This window comes from Notechis scutatus, chromosome Z, assembly GCF_049901735.1.
Source record: "Notechis scutatus isolate UNSWTSFEM ecotype Mainland chromosome Z, rNotScu1.2, whole genome shotgun sequence".
NCBI lineage: Eukaryota > Metazoa > Chordata > Lepidosauria > Squamata > Elapidae > Notechis > Notechis scutatus.
Genome location: NC_142025.1, coordinates 109,790,577 through 109,815,133, shown reverse-complemented (window position 1 = coordinate 109,815,133; position 24,557 = coordinate 109,790,577). Strand labels below are relative to the sequence as shown.

At 44.2% G+C, this 24,557-nt stretch overlaps 1 protein-coding gene across 1 annotated transcript; it reads left to right on the top strand.

Moving 5' to 3' along the window:
• Positions 1-1,715: 1,715 nt before the first annotated feature.
• On the top strand, positions 1,716-14,007 carry LOC113422794 (alpha-2,8-sialyltransferase 8F-like). Its single transcript, XM_087946032.1, has 6 exons — positions 1,716-1,743; positions 1,942-2,056; positions 7,337-7,481; positions 10,531-10,643; positions 12,149-12,235; positions 13,498-14,007. Exons 1-6 carry the CDS (start codon positions 1,716-1,718, stop codon positions 13,958-13,960), a joined length of 951 nt encoding a protein of 316 aa, XP_087802158.1. The 3' UTR covers positions 13,961-14,007.
• The last annotated feature ends 10,550 nt before the right edge of the window (positions 14,008-24,557 follow it).

Below are 24,557 nucleotides of genomic sequence, written 5' to 3'. Positions count from 1 at the left end.
AGATGCCATCTGCCGGCACTGTGAGAAGTGGGGGCACATCGCCAAGGTATGCCGCCACAAGCGGAATTACAGCCCAAGGCGACGCAACAGCACTCCCCCCCAAAATCGGGACAAACACGCAGAAAGCCGCTGGAGCTGCGATGGTCGAAGCAAGTGGCTCAGCGAAGCCTGGCGCAGAGAGGAAACACACCAAACAGTCACCATCAGGCACTCCAACACCACGGACGCCCGAAAGGTGCACGTGCTAGTCGGCATCGAAGGCCGGCAGTGCGACATGGAGGTAGACTCCAGATCCTACCTCTCCATGGTGTCATGGGACACGATTAAACGGCTAGTGCCCAGCATCCGCAGGCAAGAGCTGGAGAGCCAGAAACTAACGCTTAAGGACTACCAGGGGAACCGGATCCCCGTGGCAGGGATTCCACATCACATTTAAGGGACAGGAAAAAATACTGCCCCTCACCATCGTGGACAGAGACCACCCGAGCCTGCTGGGACTGGAATGGTTCACGCCGTTGGAGATTGAGGTGACGGGCATCCACCGCATCGAGGAAGCAGACTGGGAGGAAGAGCTCATGATGGACTTCCAGGAGGTTTTCGACTGACGTTTAGGCAAGTACCGGGGGTCCCCAATATCGTTTAACATGAACCCCAATATTGCCCCAATCCGCCTAAAACGGAGGCGAGTCCCATTCCCCCTCAAGCCTAAAATTGATGAGCAATTGGATAAGCTCATCGCGCAAGGGGTCCTGGAGCCAATCGATCATGCCCAGTGGGAAACCCCAATAGTCACCCCAATTAAGCCGGATGGGTCCGTGAGAATCTGTGGGGACTACCAGGCCACCCTCAACCACGCGCTGCAGCAGAGTGCTTACCCCATCCCGGTGGTACAGCACCTCCTACACTCGCTAGGGGGAGGAAAAGTTTTCGCAAAGCTCGACCTGGCGCAGGCATACCAGCAGCTGCCAGTCGACGCCGAGACTGCAGAGGCGCAAACCATCGTGACCCACCGGGGAGCATTTCGCTGCAAGAGACTCCAATTTGGAGTCAGCGTGGCACCAGGGGTGTTCCAGAGTTTAATGGAACGACTATTGCAAAGCATAAAAGGGGTGGTGCCCTACTTCGATGATGTCTTGGTGTCAACAAAAAACAAAAGCCAGTTGGGGAGCCGCCTAAGGGAAGTCCTAAAAAAATTCAAAGACGCAGGACTAAAAGTAAAAAAAGAGAAGTGCCAACTATGCCCTGAAAAAGTAGAGTTCCTGGGGTACCTGGTCGACAAAAACGGAATCCACCCCACAGAGAAAAAGATTAAAGCTATCAAGGAAGCCCCAAGACCACAAAATAAAGCGGAACTGCAAGCTTTCCTAGGACTGATTAACTTTTACAATGTTTTTTTGCCACAGAAGGCAACAACGGTGGAACCACTTCATAGATTACTGGACAAGACAGCCACCTGGTCCTGGGGAAAGCGGGAAGAAACCGCATTCCAGAAAATAAAAGACTTCCTCACATCAGAATCAGTCCTCATCAAGTATAGTGAAACACTACCACTGACGGTAACCTGTGACGCCTCACCATTCGGCGTTGGAGCCATCCTGAGCCACACTCTGCCGGACGGGAGAGAAGCACCAATTGCATATTTCTCCAAGACACTGTCCAAGGCAGAGAGGAACTATAGCCAGCTCGACAAAGAGGCGCTAGCAGCGATCACCGGCATGAAGCGATTCCACGAGTACCTATATGGTAGGAACTTTTCACTTATCACTTATCACCGACCACAAACCACTCCTGGGGATCCTGGCAGGGAACAAGGCCACCCCTAACATCTTGTCACCACGGATGACGAGGTGGTCCGAGTTCCTTGCCGCCTATATCAATTAATACACCACCCCGGGAAAAGCATCTCGCACGCAGACACGCTAAGCTGTGCTCCCCTGCCAGACCTGGAAGACGACCCGGCACCCACCACGTCCACCCTGCAAATAGAGACACTGCCTAACCCACCAATGACCGCCTCAGACATTGCCAGAGAGACTATTAAAGACAGGAAGCTGGCGCGAGTCTTGAGCTGGGTAGAAAAAGGGTGGCCGGAAACCGAGGGGGGCGAGCAGTTTAAACCCTTCCGGAACCGGCAGACTGAACTATTTACTCAAAAGGGATGTATATTATGGGGGGACAGAGTGGTGGTTCCGGAAACATTGCAAACAAGGGTGTTGGACATGTTGCACGAGGGTCACCCAGGCATCGTAAAGATGAAATCCCTAGCCAGGAGCTACATCTGGTGGCCGGGAATGGACAAAACCATAGAAACATGGGTGGCAACATGCAAGAAATGCCAAAGATCCAGATCAACCCCCCCCCTCCGCACCGACCCTCGAGTGGGAAACACCCAGGGGCCCCTGGTCAAGGGTCCACATAGACTTTGCGGGACCCACTAAAGGACACACATTTCTAATAACAGTTGACGCTTACTCAAACTGGTTAGAGGTAAGCGTCATGCAAGCCACCACCACAGAAGCGGTCAAATAAAACCTAACCAAACTGTTTGCCACCCATGGACTACCGGACTTGCTAGTGTCTGACAATGGCCCGCAGTTCACGGCATTGGCATTCGAACAATTCCTCGCCGAACGGGGCATACGGCACGCATTGACAGCGCCCGCTCATCCGGCGGCGAACGGGCGGGCGGAATGAATGGTCAGATACACAAAGGACACATTAGAAAAAATGGACACTGGAAACATACATGACAAAATTAATAAACTACTGACAATACAACACATAACACCCAGCTCAAAAACCAACAAAAGCCCAGCAGAACTCCTAATGGGCAGAAAACTACGATCACACCTAGACAGGCTGCACCCAACATATAATTCCGAAAAACCACCAGATTCATCTAGCAGGTACCGCACATTTAAACCAGGAGACACAGTCTACGCAAAAAAAAATTTCGGGGGATCCACTCTGGGTACCAGCCCAAATAACCCAGGTGACAGGCCCCCGGTCCTACCGGTTAGACACAGAAGATGGAAGAAGCTGGAAACGGCACATCGACCAACTAAGGTCGAGAACTACCACCGATAACACAAGCAACGCGCAAGCACCACAAATAGACCTTAATAAAAAAACCAGAGGGGGGGGGGAAACCCCAAACATTACTCAAGAGGGAGGAGAAAATCCTCCCAGAACGCAACCAACCGAACAACGCCAACCCACACCAATAAACAGGAAAAGAAACCAGCAATACTCACCGGCAGACGACGACGGCAGAGGAGAACCAACAGAGGACCACCAGCACGAAGCCTCGCCTGGAAGAGGCAGCCAAGCCAGTTCAACCAGCCCGGAAAACCCGGGCGGGAACAGCAGAGCCGACAACTCGACCGACCCCGGTAGACCGGGTAGGAGTTGCAGCGAGAGGCCTGACTCACCCTTCCAGGCGGTTCCATCAAGGAGGACAGGAACAACAAGGATCCCATCCGAACCAGTCGAAGACCACGCCACAACTGAGCTGCGCAGGTCAAGTAGACACGTTAAAAGCCCCGCCTACCTACGGGACTACGTTACGTAGGTTGGACTGAACCAAGAGGGGAGAGGTGTTCCATATTAGCATTCTTGGAATACCATCACCTGATTGGCCCAAACGGATTACCCTGTGATTGGTGGAAAGAACAACAGTGATTGGCTTGTAATGAATCGACCGCGATTGGCCGCGCCGATCGCGGGAGATTCAAAGAGCCGTCATTGGTTGCGAGCCGCTGGCAATCCCTATAAGAAGGGCTGCCACGGCTCGCAGGTTGAGCACAGACCTATATACCAAATAAAGAGCTGAACTGTCACACTGGTCTCGAGTCTCTTTTCCCGCGATCGAACAAACTGTCTTTCATTTCTCAAGATAACCAATTAAAATATTGCAAGCTGTTCTCCTAATGGTCAGTTCAAGCGTGTTCTGCTATGCTGTTCCTTCCTTCTTCAACCTGGGCAACCTTGAAGCAGCTTCTCAAGAAGGCACAGCACCTACTTTCAGTTTCCCGAGCATTTTTCTTTCGTCCCCCTTCTCTATAGTTCATGGCAGACTGTCACTGCATATCAACAAAGCACAAGCAAGCTTGAGGAGGCACCGCCCTTCGAATGCTTTAACCATAGGATAGGTTTATTACATGTAGTCCAGTGATGGCTAACCTTTTTAGCACTGAGCACCCAAAGTGCGCACGCATTGCCAAAATGCGATCCACGCACATCCAACCTGCATGTGTGCATGTCCCCCGTGCTTACATGCACATCCCCCACACGTGCACGCATTGTCCCCACACATGCGCCCCTGCATATGCTCCCCCATGCATATGTGAGCATTCCCCATGCATGTGCCCTGTCTCATGCATGCATGCTTGTCCCCTGTACATGCGCCCACCGCATGAGCCCCACCCCAGCGCATATGCGGCAGAGACCCAAAGACCAGCTGGTTGGCGGGAGATGTGCGTGTATGTGCGGAAGACCTGAGCTGGGGCGACAACCTGCGTGGCCAGAGAGACGGCTCTGTATGCCACCTCTGGCAAGAGTGCCATAGGTTTGCCATCATGGTCCTAGACCTATAACCATTTGCTTAACAACTGTTTGAAGTTACAATAGCACTCAAAAAGTGACTTATGACTGGTCTTTTTATCTACAACCATGACAGCGTTCCCATGACCATGTGATCAAAAATTGGCAACTAGCATTTATGATGGTTGCAGTGTTTTGGGATTACATGATCTCTGTTTGTGACCTTCCCAGATAGCTTCTGATAAGCAAAGTCAATGGGGAAACCCGGTTTGGCTTAACAATCTCAGTTCATTTAGCTGCAGGGATTCACTTAGTGACTTGACAAAAAAGATCATAAAATTAGACATGGCTCACTTAATCAACTGCCTTGCTTAGCAATGGAAATTCTGGTCCCCAGTGAAAAGCCGAGGAGTACATGTATAAAGAGAGCAATGATAGTAATAGCACTTAGACTTATACGCTGCTTCACAGTGTTTTACAGCCATCTCTAAGCGGTTTACAGAGTCAGCCTATTGCCCCCAACAATCTCGGTCCCCATTTTACCCACCTTGGGAGGATGGAAGGCTGAGTCAACCTTGAACCTGGTGATATTCGAAGTGCCAAATTGCTTGGCAGCCCTCAGTCAGCAGAAATAGCCTGCAATACTGCATTCTAACCACTGCGCCACCACAGCTCATAAAAAATTATGTTTCTTATGAAGATCCCCACCCCCAAAAAATCTTTATAAAATGTTCTTTGCCATAATTCACCAATTTCATAGCATGGTGACCAAAACTGGATGCAGTATTCTAGGCCTGGCCTCACTAAAGCTTTATAGAGTGAGACTAGTACCTCATCTGAACGTAATTCAATAACAACAACAACAAGAACAACAACAACAACCTGGTTATGGCTGACCAATGGAACACTGAAGAAAGAAACAGAAGGCCTGATTCTTGCAGCCCAAGAACAAGCCATCAGAACGAATGCAATAAAAGCCCGAATAGAAAAATCTGCTGATGACCCCAAATGCAGACTCTGCAAAGAAGCGGATGAAATCATTGATCACATACTGAGCTGTTGCAAGACAATAGCTCAGACTGACTACAAACAACATCACAACATAGTCACTCAGATGGTCCACTGGAACTTGTGTCACAACTACCATCTGCCTGTAGCAAAGAACTGGTGGGATCATAAGCCTGAAAAAGTGGTCGAAAATATGCATGCAAAACTACTGTGGGACTTCCAAATACAGACTGACAAAGTTTTGGAACACAATACCATGGATATCATGATTGTGGAGAAGAAAAAAGTGTGGATTGTTGACATTGCTGTACCTGGTGACAGCAGAATCGACGAGAAACAACTTGAAAAAGTCACCAGAGATCAGGACTTGAGGATTGAACTGCAGAGACTCTGGCATAAACCAGTGCACGTGGTTCCAGTGGTACTCGGCACACTGGGTGCTGTGCCTAAAGACATAAACAAACACTTGAAAACAGTTGCGCTGACAAGATCATCATTGGTCAGCTGCAGAAGGCCACTGGGATCTGCTCACATAATCTGCCGATACATCACGCAGTCCTAAACACTTGGGAAGTGTTTGACTAGTGATTTGTGATATGAAACCGAGCATGGTTATCTCGTTTGCTTTGTATATTGTCATTTTTGTGTATAATAATGATAATAATTATTATTATTGTAGATATATACATAATTTTGTATTTATTTTGTCATGTTTATGTAGTGTATAGTGGAGGTAGTAATTCTTTGAGCTGTATGTAACAAAAATTCATTTTAATGTATGCTGATTAGTGTACATTCAAAGTGACAATAAAATTATTCTGTTTTGTTCTATGCTATGCTACTCTATGCTACTCCTACTTGACTCTACTCTACCCTCTTCCTCTGATAATGCAATTTAGGATTGCTCTGGCTTTTTTCAGGGGTGTCAAACTCAATTTCACTGAGGGGTGCATCAGGGTTGTGTTTGACCTTGGGGGGCCAGGGTGGGCATGGCCAGCTCGACATTGCTTTTGTCAGGGGTGCCTGTGGTGGCATGAGTGCTCTGCCAGTGAAAACGGGCTCCCGAGCTCCATTTCATTTGTGAAGGCCTCCTGCCACCCTCTGCCAGTGAAAACAGCAGGGGCACTTCGGGCCGGTCCTTTGCTGTTTCCAGGGCAGCCCTCCGGCCAGATCTAAGCACCCTGCAGGCCAGATCCGCTTCTCGGGCCTTGAGTTTGACACCCCTGCTCTAGATAGATAGATTGAGTTGGAAGGGACATTGTAGGTCATCCAGTCCAACCCCCCCGCCCAAGCAGAAGGCCCTGCACCATTTCTGACAGATGTGTCAGAGCGTTTGCAGTGTGACTGCTATTATGAGACATCTCAGGAACAAAACACAGCACACAGAGACTTAAATATTTAACAGTGGTTAAATGTAACTTGTTACATTTACAGCTGTTATATACAGACATATATGTGGTAGGCAAATACCTTCTTAACTCTACATGGCGAAACTGCTCTGGATACAGGGCACAAGGAGAGAGAACATGCCCTCTAATGGCTGTCTTTATATAAATGCCTCTTAAAGGGATAGAACCCATCCCCAGTTTTAAAGGGAAATACCCATGCTATGCTGATTTAATTCTTATTGCACAATCTATATTGCATCAACTTCACTGCTGGTTGGCTCTTAAATCCCAAGACCTTAACAAGATGGCAGTTCAGTCTCTTCTTGAAAGCCTCCAGTGATGAAGCTCCCACACAATGATCCCTTTTCAAGTTAACTGTCGCTAATGCCTTCTTTCAGGAAAGAGCTAGGTCAGTGTTGCAACGCTTCTCGTCTGCTGGTGTTAACCAAGAAAAATGCACCACTGGGCTCCATCATCAGGTTCGATGGTGACAGCTATAAAAACATAACCGTAGATGCCAGGCTGAGAAATATTCTATTGAAGGTAGGAAAAAATGCATCCTTTGGGTTTCGGTGGAAGGGAAACCAATAGGGGCAGGACGTGTTAACAGAATACAGGTAGTCCTCGACTTATAACAGTTCATTTAGTGACCGTTACAACAAAGTGATGACAGCATTGGAAAGAAAAGAGACTTAGGGCGGTTTATCACACGTATGACCATTGCGACATGGTCATGTGATCGAAATTCAGGCACATGGCCTCCTATATTAATGACAGTGGCAGCATCCAGGGGGGTCATGGGATCCCCTTTTGCAACCTTCGGACCAGCAAAAGTCCATGGGGAAACCTGATTCACTTAACAACAGCGTTACTATCAGAACAATGGTGGCGGTTGACTTTAACAACTACGGCAAGGAGTGCAACATTCACAACAGCGGTCTCCCTTAGCCACAAAAAAGTCTGGTTTCCATTCGGGTCGTAAGTTGAGGACTACCTGTAATAGAGTTGGAAGGGACCTTGGAGGTCTTCTAGACCACCCCCCTGCTCAAGCAGGAGATCCTATACCGGAGGCGTCAAACTTAATTTCATTGAGGGCTGCAGCAGGGTTGTGTTTGACCTCAGGGGACTGGGGGTGGGTGTAGCCAGGGTGGGCATGGCCAGCTCGACATGTGTTTTTGGCTGCGACAGCCTCCTGCAGCCCTCTACCACCCCCGGTGCTCTGTTTTTGACCGCAATGGCCTCCTGCAGCCCTCTGCCAGTAAAAATGGAGGGGGCCATACGCAGCCCTTCCAAACTCCATTTTCAATGGCAAAGGCACCATGGGATGGTCCTTTGCTATTTCCTGGGTGGCCCTACAGGCCGGATCCGGCTCTCAGGCCTTGAGTTTGACACCCCTGCCCCATACCATTCTGGACAAATAGCTGTTCAAAACCTTCTTAAAAACCTCCAATGTTGGAGCACCCACAATTTCTGGAAGCAATCTGGTCCACTCATTAATTGTTTAAGAAATTTCTCCTTAATTCTTGGTTCTCTCCTCTATTAGTTTCCATTCAAACTCTGTTGTTGTTTTTTGCAACTTGAGTAATTGCCCTTTCCTTTGTCCGTGTGCCCCTTTTCTTGTAGTTTCTTGTTGAAAGACCTTATGAAATCCTTAGATTTTACAGCAACTAACTATAGGTAGCCCTCAATGTACAACCATCATAGAACCTGTACATACTGTACAGCAGGGGTCGGCAACCTTTTGGACCTCAGGGACCACCAAACTCATAATTTTAAATCCCACAGACCAGAGACCCTGGGAAAACCCCCCCAAAAGTCTACAGGAATATTCCCCACCCTGTTTTCCTACTGATCAATCATTCTTTAGTTGGGATCACAGGATACCGTCTCCAGCTCTGTTCTCGGGGGGGGGGGGGGGAGAGACTTGACTTCATGCAAGGAAAGCAGCAGAAGCAGCAGAAGTCTTTCTTTCTCCCCCTCAAACTTCACCCAAAATGAGTCTTTATGAGACTTGTCACGCTGGTGCAGCCTCTTGGAGCAGGATGCCTTGCAAGGTCCCAAAGACTCATTTCTGGCAGAGTTTGGGGGAGAGAAAGAAACTTTTGCTGCTTTCCTTGCGTGCAGCCAAAAGCAGAAGAAGAAAGAAGCAGCCCAGTGGCCAGGCAAGATGCATGGGGCGCGTGGGGCAAGTTCCTCCCTCCACCCTTCCCCCCTCTCCTCACTACCTTGTGTTGTTCACAATGCAAGCGACGTAAGCCTTGTGTTCCCGCAGGCCATGTGGGCCTTGTGTTCCCGTGCAGCCTGGATTAATTGCTTTGGGGGGACATTTCTCTGAGGACCACCAAAAAATTTTCATGGACCACCAGTGGTCCCCAGCCAACCGGTTGGCAACCACTGCTATACAGGTAGTCCCTGACTTACAACCATTCATTTCATGACCATTTGAAATTACGACAACAGTGAAAAAAGTGATTTATTATCATTTTTTTCACACTTAAAAACCATTGCGGAATCCCCAGGGTCATGTGATCAAAATTCAGATGCTTGGCAGCTGGTTCCTATTTACAACCGTTGCAGTGTCCTCGTGTTTATGTGGTCCACTTTTGCAACCTGTTTTGGACGGTTTTGCAGTGTCCCTGGGGTCATACGATCCCCTTGTGCAACATTGACAAACCAAATCAATGGGGAAGCCCTGATTCATTTAGCTACCAGGTTACTAACTTAACGACAGTGACTCACTTAACGGCCATGGCATGAAAGGTCATAAAGTGGAACAAAACTCAACAACTTTCTGTTAGCCATGGAAATTTTGGGCTCCATTGTGGTTGTGCATCAAGGACTACCTATACATCAAATGCAATATTTTGTTATTTGCATCGAGCGGGTCATATTCCAAGTTTGTTCTGACCTGGCTTGAAACACGACAAACCCTCTGTAGTTAAATAAATGTTCCCTTTACTAGCAGCGCCAGCAGCCCTGGCAAAAAGCCTCTCTCTCACAGCAGGGTAACCAGTCTGTCTAGCAGGGAGATGAATAGTTGTCTGCCACACCTATTCATCTCCGTCCCCTGCCTTTTATCCCCAGAGCTAGGATAGGGCTTTGCATGCAGCAATGGCCCAAGGATCAGCCCATAGATTTCCATTGCTCTCCTCTCCTTTGCCTTCACATCTGCGTGTCAGGCACTGGACCCAGCTGTTCCTCCTCTTCCTCATCAGCCACCTCCAGACCTGGGGGCTGTTGACTCTCCATCTAAGGACTGATGGATGGCCCAGGCTCCGCTTCTGTCTCGCTCGCTGACAGCTCCATTCCCTCTTCCCCCTCGGAGCTCTCAGGTTGCCTTGATGCTGGCCCAGACTCCCACACCTCCTCCTCCTCCTCTGATTCGGCTGCTGGAGGGGCTGGGCAGCCAACAGGCCACAACAAAGTCACTTCCCTTTGGATAAATGTAATCCTTGCTAAAGGCCCCTAAATTGCTGTTGAGCCTATTTGAAGGATGAATTAAAGTCCAATTCATGAAAACGTTTTACATCCAGTGTTTGTATGTATTTTTAATCTCTCTCTTTTTTCTTCCTTCCTTATGTGGCCCCTCTAGAGATTTCCATTGGCAGGTACCCGGTATAGCAAATGTGCTGTCATTGGCAACGGTGGTATCCTACAAGGTAGCAGGTGTGGACAAAAAATTGACCAGGCTGATTTTGTCATCAGGTATCTGTTTTTTTTATTTTTGGGGGGAGCTCAGGTTAAAGGATGGGATCATAAGGAACAATTTCCATCCTTGGATTATCGAAGTAACAATTTTCTCATTTCCCCATCTTTCTTCTCCTTTGTCTTCCTTTCCTCCTGCTTCCCCTTCTCTTTATCTCTTCTTTCTTCCATTTCCTCTTTTCTTCTTTCATTTTCTTTTACTTTTTCCCGTCTCTGTTTCCCTACCCCCTCTCCCTCCTCCTTCTTTTCCTTCCCCTTTCTCCTTCTCCTCCTTTTCTTCCTTCCCCTACACTTTTCTTCTTTCATTTTCTTTTTCTTCCTCCCCATCCCCTTTTACTTCCCCAACCCCTTTTCCTTCTCCCTTTTTCCTCTTTACCTTTCCTTTCACCTTCTCTTCCTTCTCCTTCTTCCCTCCCTTCCTCTTCTTCCTTCCCTTCCCTTTCTTCTTTCTATTTGTCTTCCCCTCCCTCTTCCTCTCCTTTTTCCCCTCCCCTTCCCTTCCTCCTTCTCTTTTCCCTTCCCCTTCTTCCTATTTCTCTTCTCCCTATTCCTCCCCTCCCTCCTCTACTTTTCCCTTCCCCTTCTCCTTTTCCCCTCCCTATCCCCTTCCCTTCCTCCTCTTCCTCCTCCTCCCCTTTTCCCTTCCCCTTCTTTTCCCTTCCCTCTTTCTCCCCTCCCCTCCCTCCCCCCCCCTCCCTTTCCCTGTTGGACCCAGGAGCTTTAATTTCTAGTATTTTTGCAATTAAAACCATTGCTTATTTGGGAATCCTATGGACATAAAACTCCCCCTCAGTATGATAAAAAGTGGGAGACGCATTGGAAGAAAACAGCAAGGCAGAAGCCATTTCTTCGAGATGACAAGTGAAGTCTCCCACCACCTGGTTCTAGACTGAACATGTATGAAACAATATCAAGAATTAGTGCAAATAATTTTAGGCGTTGAGATTCTGGCAACAACATTCCCCATTTGAAGTTCTTACAAAAATACACCACCACCACCAGCCTGCATTAAGAAACCAAACCGAACCTACCCATTTCCCTTCTTTTGCAGTTTTAAATAACAGTACAGGTAGTCCTCAACTTATAACAGTTCATTTAGTGACCGAAGTTACAACAGCAGTGAAATAAGTTACTTATGACCATTTTTCACACGACTGTTGCAGCATCCCGGTGGTCACATGATTTACACTCGGATTCTTGACCACTGACTCCCATTTTTGACAGTCACAGTGTTCTGGGAGTCATATGATCCCCGTTTTGTGACCTTCTGACAAGCAAAGTCTATGGGGAAGCATAGTGATTGCATAGTGAAACACCTGCAGTGATTCGCTTGAAAAAATGTGGTAAGAAAAGTCATGAAATGGGGCAAAACTCACTTAACAAATGTCTCCCTCTTTAGCAACCTAAATTCTGGGCTCAATTGTGGTGGTAAGTCAAGGACTACCTGTAATGCATTCGTTTCAGTTTAATCTCTGTGTCTGTTTTCCGCTTGCTCCCCCACCCAGGTTTAATCTGCCTCCCTTAAATACAACTGAAGATGTGGGAACCAAGACACATTTAGTGACTATCAACCCCAGTATTTTTCATATTAGGTAAGGAAAATTATGTAAATACAAATATTAATCAACTACAGTCTGTGAACGAAGAAGGCGGCCACTCTAAACTTCTAAGAAACACGCAGACTATAGGTATTTTTTAAAAAAATACACGCTGATCTCTTTTGAAAGATGGCATTTTGCAAAAAAATCAAAATGGGCACCTAACAAAAGTTTCGTTCACATACTGTGGCTTGTCAAGTGTTGGAAGAAATATCCATTTGGTTCAGTTTCAAGCTGGGATGAAGCACAACCACCAAGCACATGTTTCTCTGGGGCAGCTGACCACATGGAGTTGAGAGTGAGGGGTTTTTATACCTTCTCTCGGGCTTTGCACTTGAGCTTCCTGTTCCTGTGCAAGAACATGTATTCTATTGGCTGTTGTCAGACTCCCATGGGGCTATGTAGGGGTCATAGCTGGCTCTGTAGCAGGGGTGGGCTACTATGGGTTTGCCCGGGTTCGAATATTATGGCTGGTTCAGAGAACCACCAAATCCCACACCTGGCTAGCCCTGCCCACCCCAGCCCATCCCTTTCACCCCGCCCCTCCCAGGAGTCTCCATGTGGCCCATTTTGGAATGCAAGGTAAGTGCAAGTCGCTCATGGAGGCTCAGGAGGGGAAAAAACAGGCCTCCCGGAGATTCCAGAAGTCCGGAAACTGGCCTCTTTCCAGTCTCCGGAGCCCAGAGGAGGCAGTTTTTGCCCTCCTAGAGGCTTGAGGAAAGCCTATGGAGCCTGGGGAAGGCGAAAACACCCCACCCCCTTGTGGTGCAGGAGGCTGACTAGGCCATTCCCATCATGGCCATGCCCACCCAGCAAACTGGGCAGAGAACTCGTTGCTGTAATTTTTGAAGCCCACCCGTGCTCTGTAGGCTGTCTGAGAAGTTTGGTTGAAGTTTCTGAGGGTGATACAATGTCCTTAGGGCTTAAGAGATTGTGCAATGTAGTGAGCTCTGTGTCTTAATGAGTTAATTCTATTATGTCCTTAGGGGGCATATCTTTAATCCCTTCACCGTGGAACTGACAGTCTTTTATAGATAGGCTGGCCCAATCTTTCTCGAGGGAGCTGGGGCTCGTGAGTTTCTGTCTCCCTTAAGGTTTTTTATTTCTCTTTTAGGGGAAATATTATATTCTGCCTTTTAAAAATATTCCTCAAAACATTTAATTCTTGTAGGAGGTGGGGGACTGGGTATAACTCTGTACATGAGGGTATGGTTTTCTTTTGGGATTTTCTCCTCTCCTTTTTTTTTTTTTTGAAGATTCCAAGACCTGAGGGATCCTCCAACGGCTTTTATAGAGGTTCTTCAGGCCTACCAAAATGCCCTTTTCCTCATTCCTGCATTATCCTTCAATTATCACCTTACAATTGCCTACCGTGCTGTAAACATCATGAAGGATTGTGGCCTGGCCCATAGGGCATTCTTCCTCCACCCATGCTACCTGGCTGCCCTCAATAAGTATTGGAAACTGAAAGGGATGAAAGAAACACGCCTGACCACTGGCTTTATGTTCACCAGTTTGGCTCTGGAGTTCTGTGACAACATCTCTCTCTACGGCTTCTGGCCCTTTCCATATGACCTGACTGGAAAACCACTCAATCATCACTACTATGACAACGTGTTGCCACATCCTTCCATTCATAACATGTCTGAAGAGTTCTCCCGTTATCTCAATATGTATGCCCAGGGTGTCTTGCGCATACAGCTTGGCAAATGCCAGTGAGTTTTGGGTAGGGAAGACAGTCCCTACCGAGGAATAAATCGCCAAAGGAAAAACAGTTGGTTTGCGGTTCCCACTAAAGCAGGGGTGTCCAACTTTGGCAACTTTAAGACTTGTGGACTTCAACTCCCAGAATTCCTCAGCCAGCAAAGCTGGCTGAGGAATTCTGGGAGTTGAAGTCCACAAGTCTTAAAGTTGCCAAGGTTGGACACCCCTGCACTAAAGCATGAATGTGGCAACGTGGAATTTGTACCGGTGAGGAAAACAAGCTTTCCAAAAACAGGACATCCCACACATTCTCTTGTAGCGTAACATAACTCATTTGTATTCTTACTCATCTAATGGGCAGAAACAGCAGCCTTTCACACAACCTGGGACGAAATAAGGGAACATGCAATTGTTATGTTTGTAAAAAATAAAAAAGAAGCTGTTTCACACTAAGTAACTGGCCAAAGCGGAGTCTTTTTCAAAAGTTTTTAGTTAGGAAACCAAAAAGGTTTATGGAGGAAATGTCAGTTATGGAAATGTGGGTGGTTGATTTGTCACAAGCTGATAATTTGTTGGAATATCCTTGAGTCCTCAACATGGCTGCCCTTGAAGAGTATCCGGAAGCGCCAACTGGTCCAAAAGGCAGCAGCCTATGCAGTTCTGTGAATGATTTGCAGATGAGATGAGATAGGAAGGGAAGGGGAGAGGAGAAGAGATAAAGAAAAGAGAAGGGAAGAGAAGTGTTCTGATCCAAACCCTTTTCCAATAAAACAAATACGAACCAAAGGGAACAGAAACCTTTTAATGATTCTTATGAATCCCCGGTTAAAAGGCTACTGCAAACTAATTAAGTTTGATAAGCACGAGCCTCGCCAAAACTACGAGGCTGCCAAGAATAACAGATAAGGTTACCTAGAAATATTTTACAACGCAAGAGTCTTCAAATACCAACTAAGATACTGCAATGTCCATGAGGCTCAAGTTTCAAAACGTCTTTGCTTCCTGCAAAGAATGTCCGATTCACAGCTGGCTTTTATCTTCTTGAAAGAAGGGCCATTGCAGCCTTACTCCCCAGTCTCCCATTCTGCTGCTGCTGCTCTTTCCTGCGAGCAGCCCTGCACACACGCGCACTTTGGCACAGGCTCCTCGGGAACCTCATCACTGCTGCTATTACAGCAACTTCTGCTAATTATAAAAATACTTTTCTGGAAATTTCCCATCCTGCTTCATTGCCAGCCCCCACAATCTCTGAAAGCAGCAGTCCACTCCCTAAAGGTCCTGGCCCCTCATCTGAGTCCTCGCTCTCCTCAGCTGTCTGCACCTGCTGCTGGCTAACCACAACAGGAAGGGAAGGAGGAAGAGAACTTTTGTCGCTCTTTTTCTGTTTTCTGTGAAAATAGTGGCACACATTAAAAAATGATATTCTGATGCCTGTTGTCAAAAGAAGCTACATCCATCCATCCATCTATTTAAAGCTATATATGAATATATATATATGAAAATATATATATATATATATATATATATATATATATATATATATATATATATGTGTGTGTGTGTGTGTGTGTGTGTGTATATATATATATATATATATATATATATATATATATATATATATATTCTTAAGTTTTCATGGTATTACATGTATGGCATTCAGCTTGTTGGAGTATTTTCCCACGTCATTGTAGTTGTACTTTTAAGTTGTAGCAACGTTTCAGCAGAATCTCATCTGCCATCATCAGGCTTCTGTATAGTGTTCATCTGTGAGTCAGACTTTTTGTGTCTGACTCACAGATGAACACTATACAGAAGCCTGATGATGGCAGATGAGATTCTGCTGAAACGCTACAACTTTTAAAAAGCACAACTACAATGACGTGGGAAAATACTCGAACAAAGCTGAATGCCATACATACATACTACATATACATACATACATACACACACACACACACACACACACACACACACACACGTAGTTCTCGACTTACAACAGAAATGTGACATGACTGCTTTTCACAGTTATGACCTTTTCACGGTGACAACCCCATGATCAAGTGATCAAAATTCAGGTGCTTGGCAACCGACTCATATTTATGACCATTGCTGTGTCCCAGGATCATGGGATCGCCTTTTGCGACCTTCTGACAATCAAAGTCAATGGGGAAGCCAGATTCACTTAAATAACCAACTTACTAACTGATCTATTGCAATGATTCACTTAATGGTTGTGGTTAGGAAGGTCATAAAATGGGGGGGAAATTCACTTAACAAATAACAGAAATTTTGGGCACAATTGTCATAGGTTGAGGACTACACACACACACACACACACACTCAGAGCCCCCCTCTCCTGCTCGCATCAGCCTCTTTCCCATTACTATTCACCCTGCAAGAGCAGAAGGCAGGGTATGTGATGTGTCTCTTCTACCAAGGAAGTACACTTGATGGGACTTTAGAAGAAGGCCCTTTTCTGTAGTGGCTCCTTCCCTTTGGAATATCATCCACAGTTTGGTCTCCTTCCTATTACTTTTCTGGAAGGTTCTGAAAACATGGTTTCATCAGCAGGCCTAGGAGCCCCAGATTGATTTGGAGCTGATCAAATGGCTTGTATCAGGGATCTCCAAACTTGGCAACTTTAAGACTTGTGGACTTTAATCTCCAGAATTCCTCAGCCAGCCATGGGAGTTGAAGTCCACAAGTCTCAAATTTGCCAAGTTTGGAAACCTCTGGCTTGTATGATTGTGCTTGTCGCTGCCATGGAAGAGTAGGGGGTTTCTGGGATTTTTATATTGTTGATTTTTAATGCTGTCTGCCACTTGGAGATACCATGGGTGAGTAGGACGATCATGTAAATCTATTTAATAAATAATAAATAAATAAATTGGGCCCGTACTTTCCTTGATGCCTTTTGGTATAGTCTACCTAATGATTTAACTACCAAACTGGCCATATCACCAAGGCAGTTTTTTTCAAGTAGGGGAACAGATCCTTGGTACAACTGGAATATCTACAACATGCTCTCAAAATCCCCACAGAATCCAGTGGCTGATCAAGTGATCCCTACTTTATTGAATCTAGGCTGTACATCTGGGAGGGGTGTTATCAATCCATGTTGTCCCGAAGAAGCTCCTGGACTTGGCAGAAAGGTATTGGATTACTCATGATGTTTACATGGGAACCAAGAAAGCTAAATCATGGCCGAAAAAAGGATTGATTCAACGTCAAGTGCAAAAGCTCTGGCCCATACATGAAGGTTCATTTAAGGTGGTTTATTGGTAAAAACCTGTGCACAAGAATCTTCTTAACTAATGTTCAGCACCTAGTTAGAGTTAAATTAAGATCAACGGCACTTAAAAGGGTTGGACTTAGTTCACTTGGGTGCGTGAAGGGAGGTTCAGCCAATCCCATTGTACACATGAACTCTGACAATAAAGGTAATAATAATATTTGTGGCCATGTAAGGATTATAGGCTGATCTCCATTTTCGTTCTACTCCCAGGTTCTGCCACTCCTACGCTCAACTGGCCTTCACAAAGTTCTTTCATCCATCCATCCCATCCATTTATCATCATCCATCCATCCATCTACCTCTTCACCCACCCACCCATCTAACCATCCTTTGTGGGGTTTCTAATGGATTAATCTAAGCAGTTTGCACAGTAATAACAAAACACTTTGCAAGTTATAAAAATCAGTGCCATAAATCATTAAACTATCAATCAGCTGTACATTCATAAAACAACAGTCAACAGTGCCTTAAGCACCCGAAGGATCTGTAGAGAATAAAGAAGATGACCTTGACAGGCCAAATCTGACACCCCCACAGCTTATATCTGAAACAAGAAAATATGTGTAAGACACTTTCCTAATTTGCATAGGTATAAGAAGGGGAAGAGGCATGGCACAATGAAACTTGTAAGATTCTGCTATACATATCTCTTGGGATATATCAAATTAGGTTAGAAGGTTATAACTTTACTCTGGCAAGATCCTGTCCATTAAGTGTAAGCAAATAAAGAATTGGACTCAGTTGGAACTCACTGTATGGCCTCTGGTCTCAAACCTGACAACAACCTTCATGTAAAACATTCACCCTTTGTAGCAAATATTGTACTATATTGATTTTATACCAATGCTCTATTGCTATAGGAACTCAGCATGGAAAATTTAAGATGTCACCCTTCCTTTGAGATAACAATGGTGCTTATTACTTACTGGTATCATATTTCATATTTGTCTTTGGTGCTTGGTGTAGACTAGTGTTTCCCAACTTTCAAATATTGGGAACTTCAACTCCCAGAATTCTCAGCAATGGTCTTTTTGGCTGGGGAATTCTGGGTACCGAAAGCCACAAATCAGGCAATTGAGAAAACTGACCTGGAACCAAAATGGATTGTGTTGTTTACATGATTACGGGCAGAAGAATGAGGATGTGACTTTTAAGCACAGCAATCATATTTTGTGTTCTCAAATGTTACCAAATAGAAACTACATTGCAACATGTATACAGGTAGATCTTGACTTATGACCATAATTGAGCCCCAAATTTCTGTTGCTAAGTGAGACAGTTGTTAAGCCAGCTTTGCCATTTTGCAATTTTTCTTGCCATGTTTGCTAAGCGAATCTGCTTGCAAGAAAGTCATAAAAGGGGATCACATGACCCCGGCAGACTGCAACGGTCATAAATAAGAGCCAGTTGCCAAGCCTCCAAATTTTGTTCACTTGATCATGGGGATGCTGCAATGGTCGTAAGTGAGGAAAATGGTCAGAAGTCACTTTGTGCAACTTAAAACGGTCACTAAACAAATGGTTGTATGTGGAGGGCTACCTGTATTCTGTTCAAAACAGAGAAAATGCTCTTAAACCACTTCACAGATGGAAAGTATATTTAGACCAATGGACAAATCTCAAAATTTTGAAGATGTGTCTAAACCACACCTAGAATAATACTGCATCCAGTTTTGGTCACCACACTATAAAAAAGATGTTGAGACTCTGGAAAGAGTGCAGAGAAGAGCAACCAGGATGATTAGGGGACTGGAGGCTAAAACTTATGAAAAATGGTTGCAGGAACTGGGCATGGCTAGTCTAGTGAAGAGAAGGACCAGGGGAAACGTAATAGCAGTGTTTCAGTATTTGAGGGGTGCCACAGAGAGGAAAGGGTCAAGCTATTCTCCAAGGCACTCGAAGGCCAGACAAGGAACAATGGATGGAAACTGACCAAGGAGAGATTCAACCTGGAAATAAGGATACATTTTCTGACAGTGACAGCAATTAACCAATGGAACTGCTTGCCTTCAGAGGTTGTGGGAGCTTCATCATTGGAAGCTTTCAAGAAGAGACTGGATTGCCATCTGTCAGAAACGGTGTAGAGTTTCCTCCTTGGACTATATGACCCACAAGGTCCCTTCCAACTCTGTTAATCTAAAAAGGTCTCTCCCAACATGGCTGCCTTGATAGATGTTAACCTTCACAAAAATCTTCTGATCAGAAGACAATTTTTCTTAAATTCTTCTCTGCTGTGCCTTCTACAATGGGCTCTTCACCATCCCATTTTTTTTCCTGAGTAGATCAGTACTTCCAAGCAAAGTTGAGACTATCCACTATTTTTTACTTTTTGAAAAAGTTTCTTTGATCTCTATGGGCAAAGGGACACCCTGGGAAATTAAGATGATGCTAAATTGCACCTTTCTTTTGCAACGAACTAATTTCACCTTCACCAGCTTCCCCTGAGATCCTGGTGTCTAATTGGTATTATCAAGCCAATTATGGAACTCACACTCATATTTGGGGGCCTGGCTGGAGCCTAGAAGTTAAATCTCAAGTCGGCAAAGTTACTTTGGAGTTACAACAACACCCCAGTGTATTCGCTTTGGTGGCTCCTTGATGTCTGTTCAGTTAATAATATGCTTCTGTAAAGAAACAGATTCTAGTAAACTCTCTAGGGCTTCAAGATCTCTAAAGTTTATCCAACTTCAAGCAAAAGAAAGTAAAGTGTTTTTCCACTTACTTTTACAGAGAGGCAGGCCACACTTGCCATTTGTATAGACCTTTCTAACTGGTGATATTCAAAGTTTGCTCCCATTCTTCTCTCCCCGTTGAAAAGAAGGAAAAAAATAGCTCTGGTATTTTTATATCCTAATTGGGCCTTTGCAAACAGATAGCAGCTTGCTCTATTTATTTATTTTTTAAAGACAAAATAATAAGCACACAAACCCAGAACCACATTGTGGGAAACAAATCCATTCAGGGTTAATTCTATTAAGCCATCCGGATTCTACTTGAAGCAAGATGGGTGGCAAGCAATTTTAATAATAAATAAATAAAATCATGGGGGTAGTTTGAGGGCAAAATTACTCTTTGCCAACTTGGGTTTATTTTATTTTTTTAAAGCTACTACAGCAAACAATAACTTCTTTCCAGAATTTTTTTATTCAGGAATGAAGACTTTAGAAAAATAATTGTTTGGCAATTGTGGAAAAGTACTAGAAGCACCTTTTCTCCTTGCCTCCCATTTGTCCTTCTCTACAGGAAGATATTGTTCTCCAGGCCAAACCATGTTAGTACCTGCTTCAAATCTATGATTGTCGTATTTACCTATTTTGGCTCACTGCAATCACAAAGGCAAAGAACTAGAATTAAACAGTGATGGGTTTTTTTTTTTGTTTTTTTTTTTGGAAATTTACATTTTCTAATGGCTTTTAAATTTTTAGAGTTACTTTCTTGATAATAGCAATGGCAATGGTACAGAGTTATATACCACTTCATAGTGCTTTACAGCCTTCTCTAAGCAGTTTATACAGTCAACATATTGCCCCCAACAATCTGGATCATCATTTTACTGACCTCAGAAAGATGGAAGGCTGGGTCAACCTTGAACCAGTCAGAATCAAACTCCTGGCTGAGGGCAGAGTTAGCCTGCAAAACAGCATTATAACCACTGTGCCACATGCCTCTGATCATATGTACTGAGCTGTAAAGTGAAGTTTATCAAACTTGGCAACTTTTAAGGTGTGCAGGCTTCAACTCCCCGCATGCTGGCTGGGAAATTCTGAGAGTTCAAGTCCATACATCTTACAGTTACGAAGGTTGAGAAATACTCAGTGGGAAATCAAGAACAATTCCAAATCAGTGCTTAAAGAAATCAGAAAGCTAAAATACTGGACCATCTGGTCACTTTTTTCTATATTGTTCTCCCACCTGTCCCTCCCCATGTGTGAATTTAAATTCTCAGTTACCTTTAAGTCCACATGTCTTAAAGATGCCAAGGTTGAGAAACTCTAGAAGCATTTGGTCTGCAGTTAGTTTTAAGTATTCACAGAGGCAACTTTGGGCAGGTGTCATTTGTGATGTGTGAGCTTATTTTGTTTTGTTGAGAGCTGACTTGGAAGGCGGAGAGTAGATGGGGGGCAGGCCAGTCAAAGGTATTTGCTGCTTCTCCAAACTACTCAAAATTTCTGCTACCGGTTCTCCAGAACTGGTCAGAACCTGCTGAATACCACCTCTGCTTCCCAGCCAACTTTATACAAATAAAGTCAATGATTCGCTTAACAACTGCAACGATTCACTTAACAACTGTGGCAAGAAGGGCCATAAAATGGAATGAAACCCACTTAACAACTATCTTGCTTACCATTGGACAATTGCGGTTGTAAGTCGAGGACAACCTGTATAGGAACTGACTGGAACGGCATTTTTGCAAATTAGACTGAAAATGATCTCACAAGCAGAATTAAGTGAAGACATTTCCCTGTATTTTGTCTATCTCCTTACCTCTTTTTAAGATTGGCTGGAGTGACGGTTGCTAGATTATTACATTGCTAAGTGTAGTAATCCAAATTAAAATATATCTGAAAGGTGGCGGTCTACCCAATTTCTGTTGGACCCCAAAGAATGAAGTGTAAATTACAATTTTTTATTTATTTATATTAATTTGATTTGTCAATCGCTTACAAGATAATAGGTATAAGAATAAACATAGTTATGAATGTATGAAAAGGATACATATAAGAAAAATAAAAGAAACAATAGGACAGGGGTGGTAGGCACGTTGGTGCGCTTATGCATGCCCCCTACAGACCTCTTAGGAAAGGGGTGAGGTCACTAGTAGACAGTCTGTTAAAGTTTTTGGGGTGGTGGGAAAGAAACCACAGAGTCAGGTAGAGTATTCCAAACATTGACCACTCTGTTGCTGAAGTCGTATTTCCTGCAATCAAGTTTGGTGCGATTCACCTTGAGTTTGTATCTATTGTTTGCTCTTGTATTGTTATGGTTGAAGCTGAAGTATTCACTGACAGGTAGGACATTGCAATGTATTATTTTATATACTATACTTAATCGGACTGAAGATGGCGTAGTTCTAGGTTTTCTAGGTGTAGAATTTCAAGTCTGGTGGCATAAGTTCTGCAACGAGTAGAGGAGTGTAGAACTCTTCTTATGAAATATTTCTGGACTTTCTCAACTGTGTTCATATCAGATACATAATGTGGGTTCCAGACTGATGAGCTGTATTCGAGTATTATTCCCTGGATAATTGTTTATAATTGGTTCCACCACCAAATTTCTTATTGTTAGGACATTTTTCATGATGTTCATCTAGAATGCTTCCTGAAATTTAAGATGATGCTTCTGTTGTCAGCAGAAAGCAAATTTAATCTTTATGATATCTTCTCAGATAACTCTAAAAAATGCAGCCATCTCTATCCTTCTCAGTCATCCTTTTTTGATGCTAATTATTTTCCTGATTTTTTTCCTCATTCTTTTTGGCTTTCTCTGAAATTGTTCCAGTTAGGTTGTTTTTTTTTAAATAAGATGCCAAGAAAACACTACTCCAAAAGGAAAGGAGTCAGACCAAGGTAAAAATGTAGCAGAATTATTTTTTCCTGAGGTTTGGAAACCAAATTCCAAATTTTTAGAAGCCAAGGCTTATGGTTGACTTATATTCAACTTGTGATCTATAACAAAACCAAAATCCCTTCAGCTTGGAATTTAACCAGATGGATATTTCTTCCAACACCAAGTTCACAGATTGAACTATTGTTTTGTTTCACTGTGATTTATTGACTAAATAACAATTGGCTACATTTGCATGCCATATTAAGTCACAAATCATAAACTTTGCGAGTATATAGGGTGAGAACTCTACAGGACAACACTAGTATTGTTTGTAGTCCTAATGTCACAAAATAACAATGAAGTTGGGGTGTTTTTCAGAATCAAGGCCCAAACTAGAGAAAAAAGAATAATAGGGATCTGTAACTAGGGTACTTATGCTAATTTGAAGGAATTCAGATGCTCACTATATGGCAACAATTAGTTTATTGTCGTTCTTTGATGACATCTATTCTAGAGATCATTTCATGGACCAAATATGGTTGCCTTAGCTAAAGCTAAATTAAGTTGGGTGTTTGTTTTTTTTTGTCTTTAGCTTCTTAGCCAGTTTTTTTTTTATTCACATCTCAAATGCTGTCCTAGAAAGGAAGGAAAGCTGGAAAGAATCCAGAAGACAAGCTAACTTCATTGTTCACAGACTATTTTTTAACTCAGTTTGTAGAGTTTTATGGGATTTCTGCCCTTCCGTTCAGCTGCAGACGGGACAGAAAAAAGCAAGTGCTATCCTTAGTATGCAAACAAGGCAAACTTCTGTGGGTGAATAGTCACTTTTTAATTTTTATAGGTAGTCCTCAACTTAGGACCACAATTGAGCCCAGAATTTCTGTTGCTATGAGCCCAGAATTTCTGTTGCTAAGTGAAACATTTGTTAAGTGAGTTTCCCCCCTTTTTACGACCTTTCTTGCCACAGTTGTTAAGCAAACAATTGCAGTTGTTAAGTTAGGAACACAGTTGTTCAGTGAAAGTGGCTTCCCCACTGACTTTTGTTGTCAGAAAGTTGCAAAAAGTGATCACATGACCCCGGAATGCTGCAATCATCAATGAGTCAGTTGCCAAGTATCTGAATTTTGATCATGTGACCATGCTGTAAGAAAAATGGTCAGAAATCACTTTTTTCAGTGCCGTTGTAACTTTGCACAGTCATTAAATGAACTGTTGTAAGTCAAGGACTACCTGTATTCTCTATTGCTGCATGCTATTAGACTAGACAGAGGATCATTTCTTCACTCCACAAATAATCACCCTGTTAGAGTGGGGTCAGTGTTTCTCAACCTCTGCATCTTGAGATGGTGGACTTTTAACTCCCAGAATTCCATAGCCGGCATCCTTTGTAAACCATGGTTTATGCCTTAGTCAACCTTGGCCGCTTGACCTCAACTTCACAGCTGATTGGGGAATTCTGGGAGTTGAAATCCACCCCTCTTCAGGTGGCCAAGATTGAGAACCTTTGGTTTTTTTAGCACATTACACAACCAATGATGGTTTATTCCCTAATTTGTGGATTAAATCTTTTGAAAAATCTAGTCTCTACCCATCCCATTCCATCCCATAACATGTCATTTCATCTAGCCAGGCTGCCTTGTGCTGCTCTTTGGCCTACTCCCTAAACAGCGAGGCTGGACCACTTTATTTCATGAAGTTTACAATAGAAGCTATCCAAGCCGCAGAGGCCGATGGGAACTGAAGTCCTAGCGTAGGCTACCTGATTATTAGC

Bases quoted from the DNA above. Each gene is read 5' to 3' on its own strand.
- LOC113422794 (XM_087946032.1), top strand. From the start codon at position 1,716: ATGAAGCGATTCCACGAGTACCTATATG. The intron at 1,744-1,941 runs GTAGGAACTTTT...CTCCCCTGCCAG, and splicing joins ATTCCACGAGTACCTATATG to ACCTGGAAGACGACCCGGCA. The intron at 2,057-7,336 runs GCGAGTCTTGAG...GCCTTCTTTCAG, and splicing joins ATTAAAGACAGGAAGCTGGC to GAAAGAGCTAGGTCAGTGTT.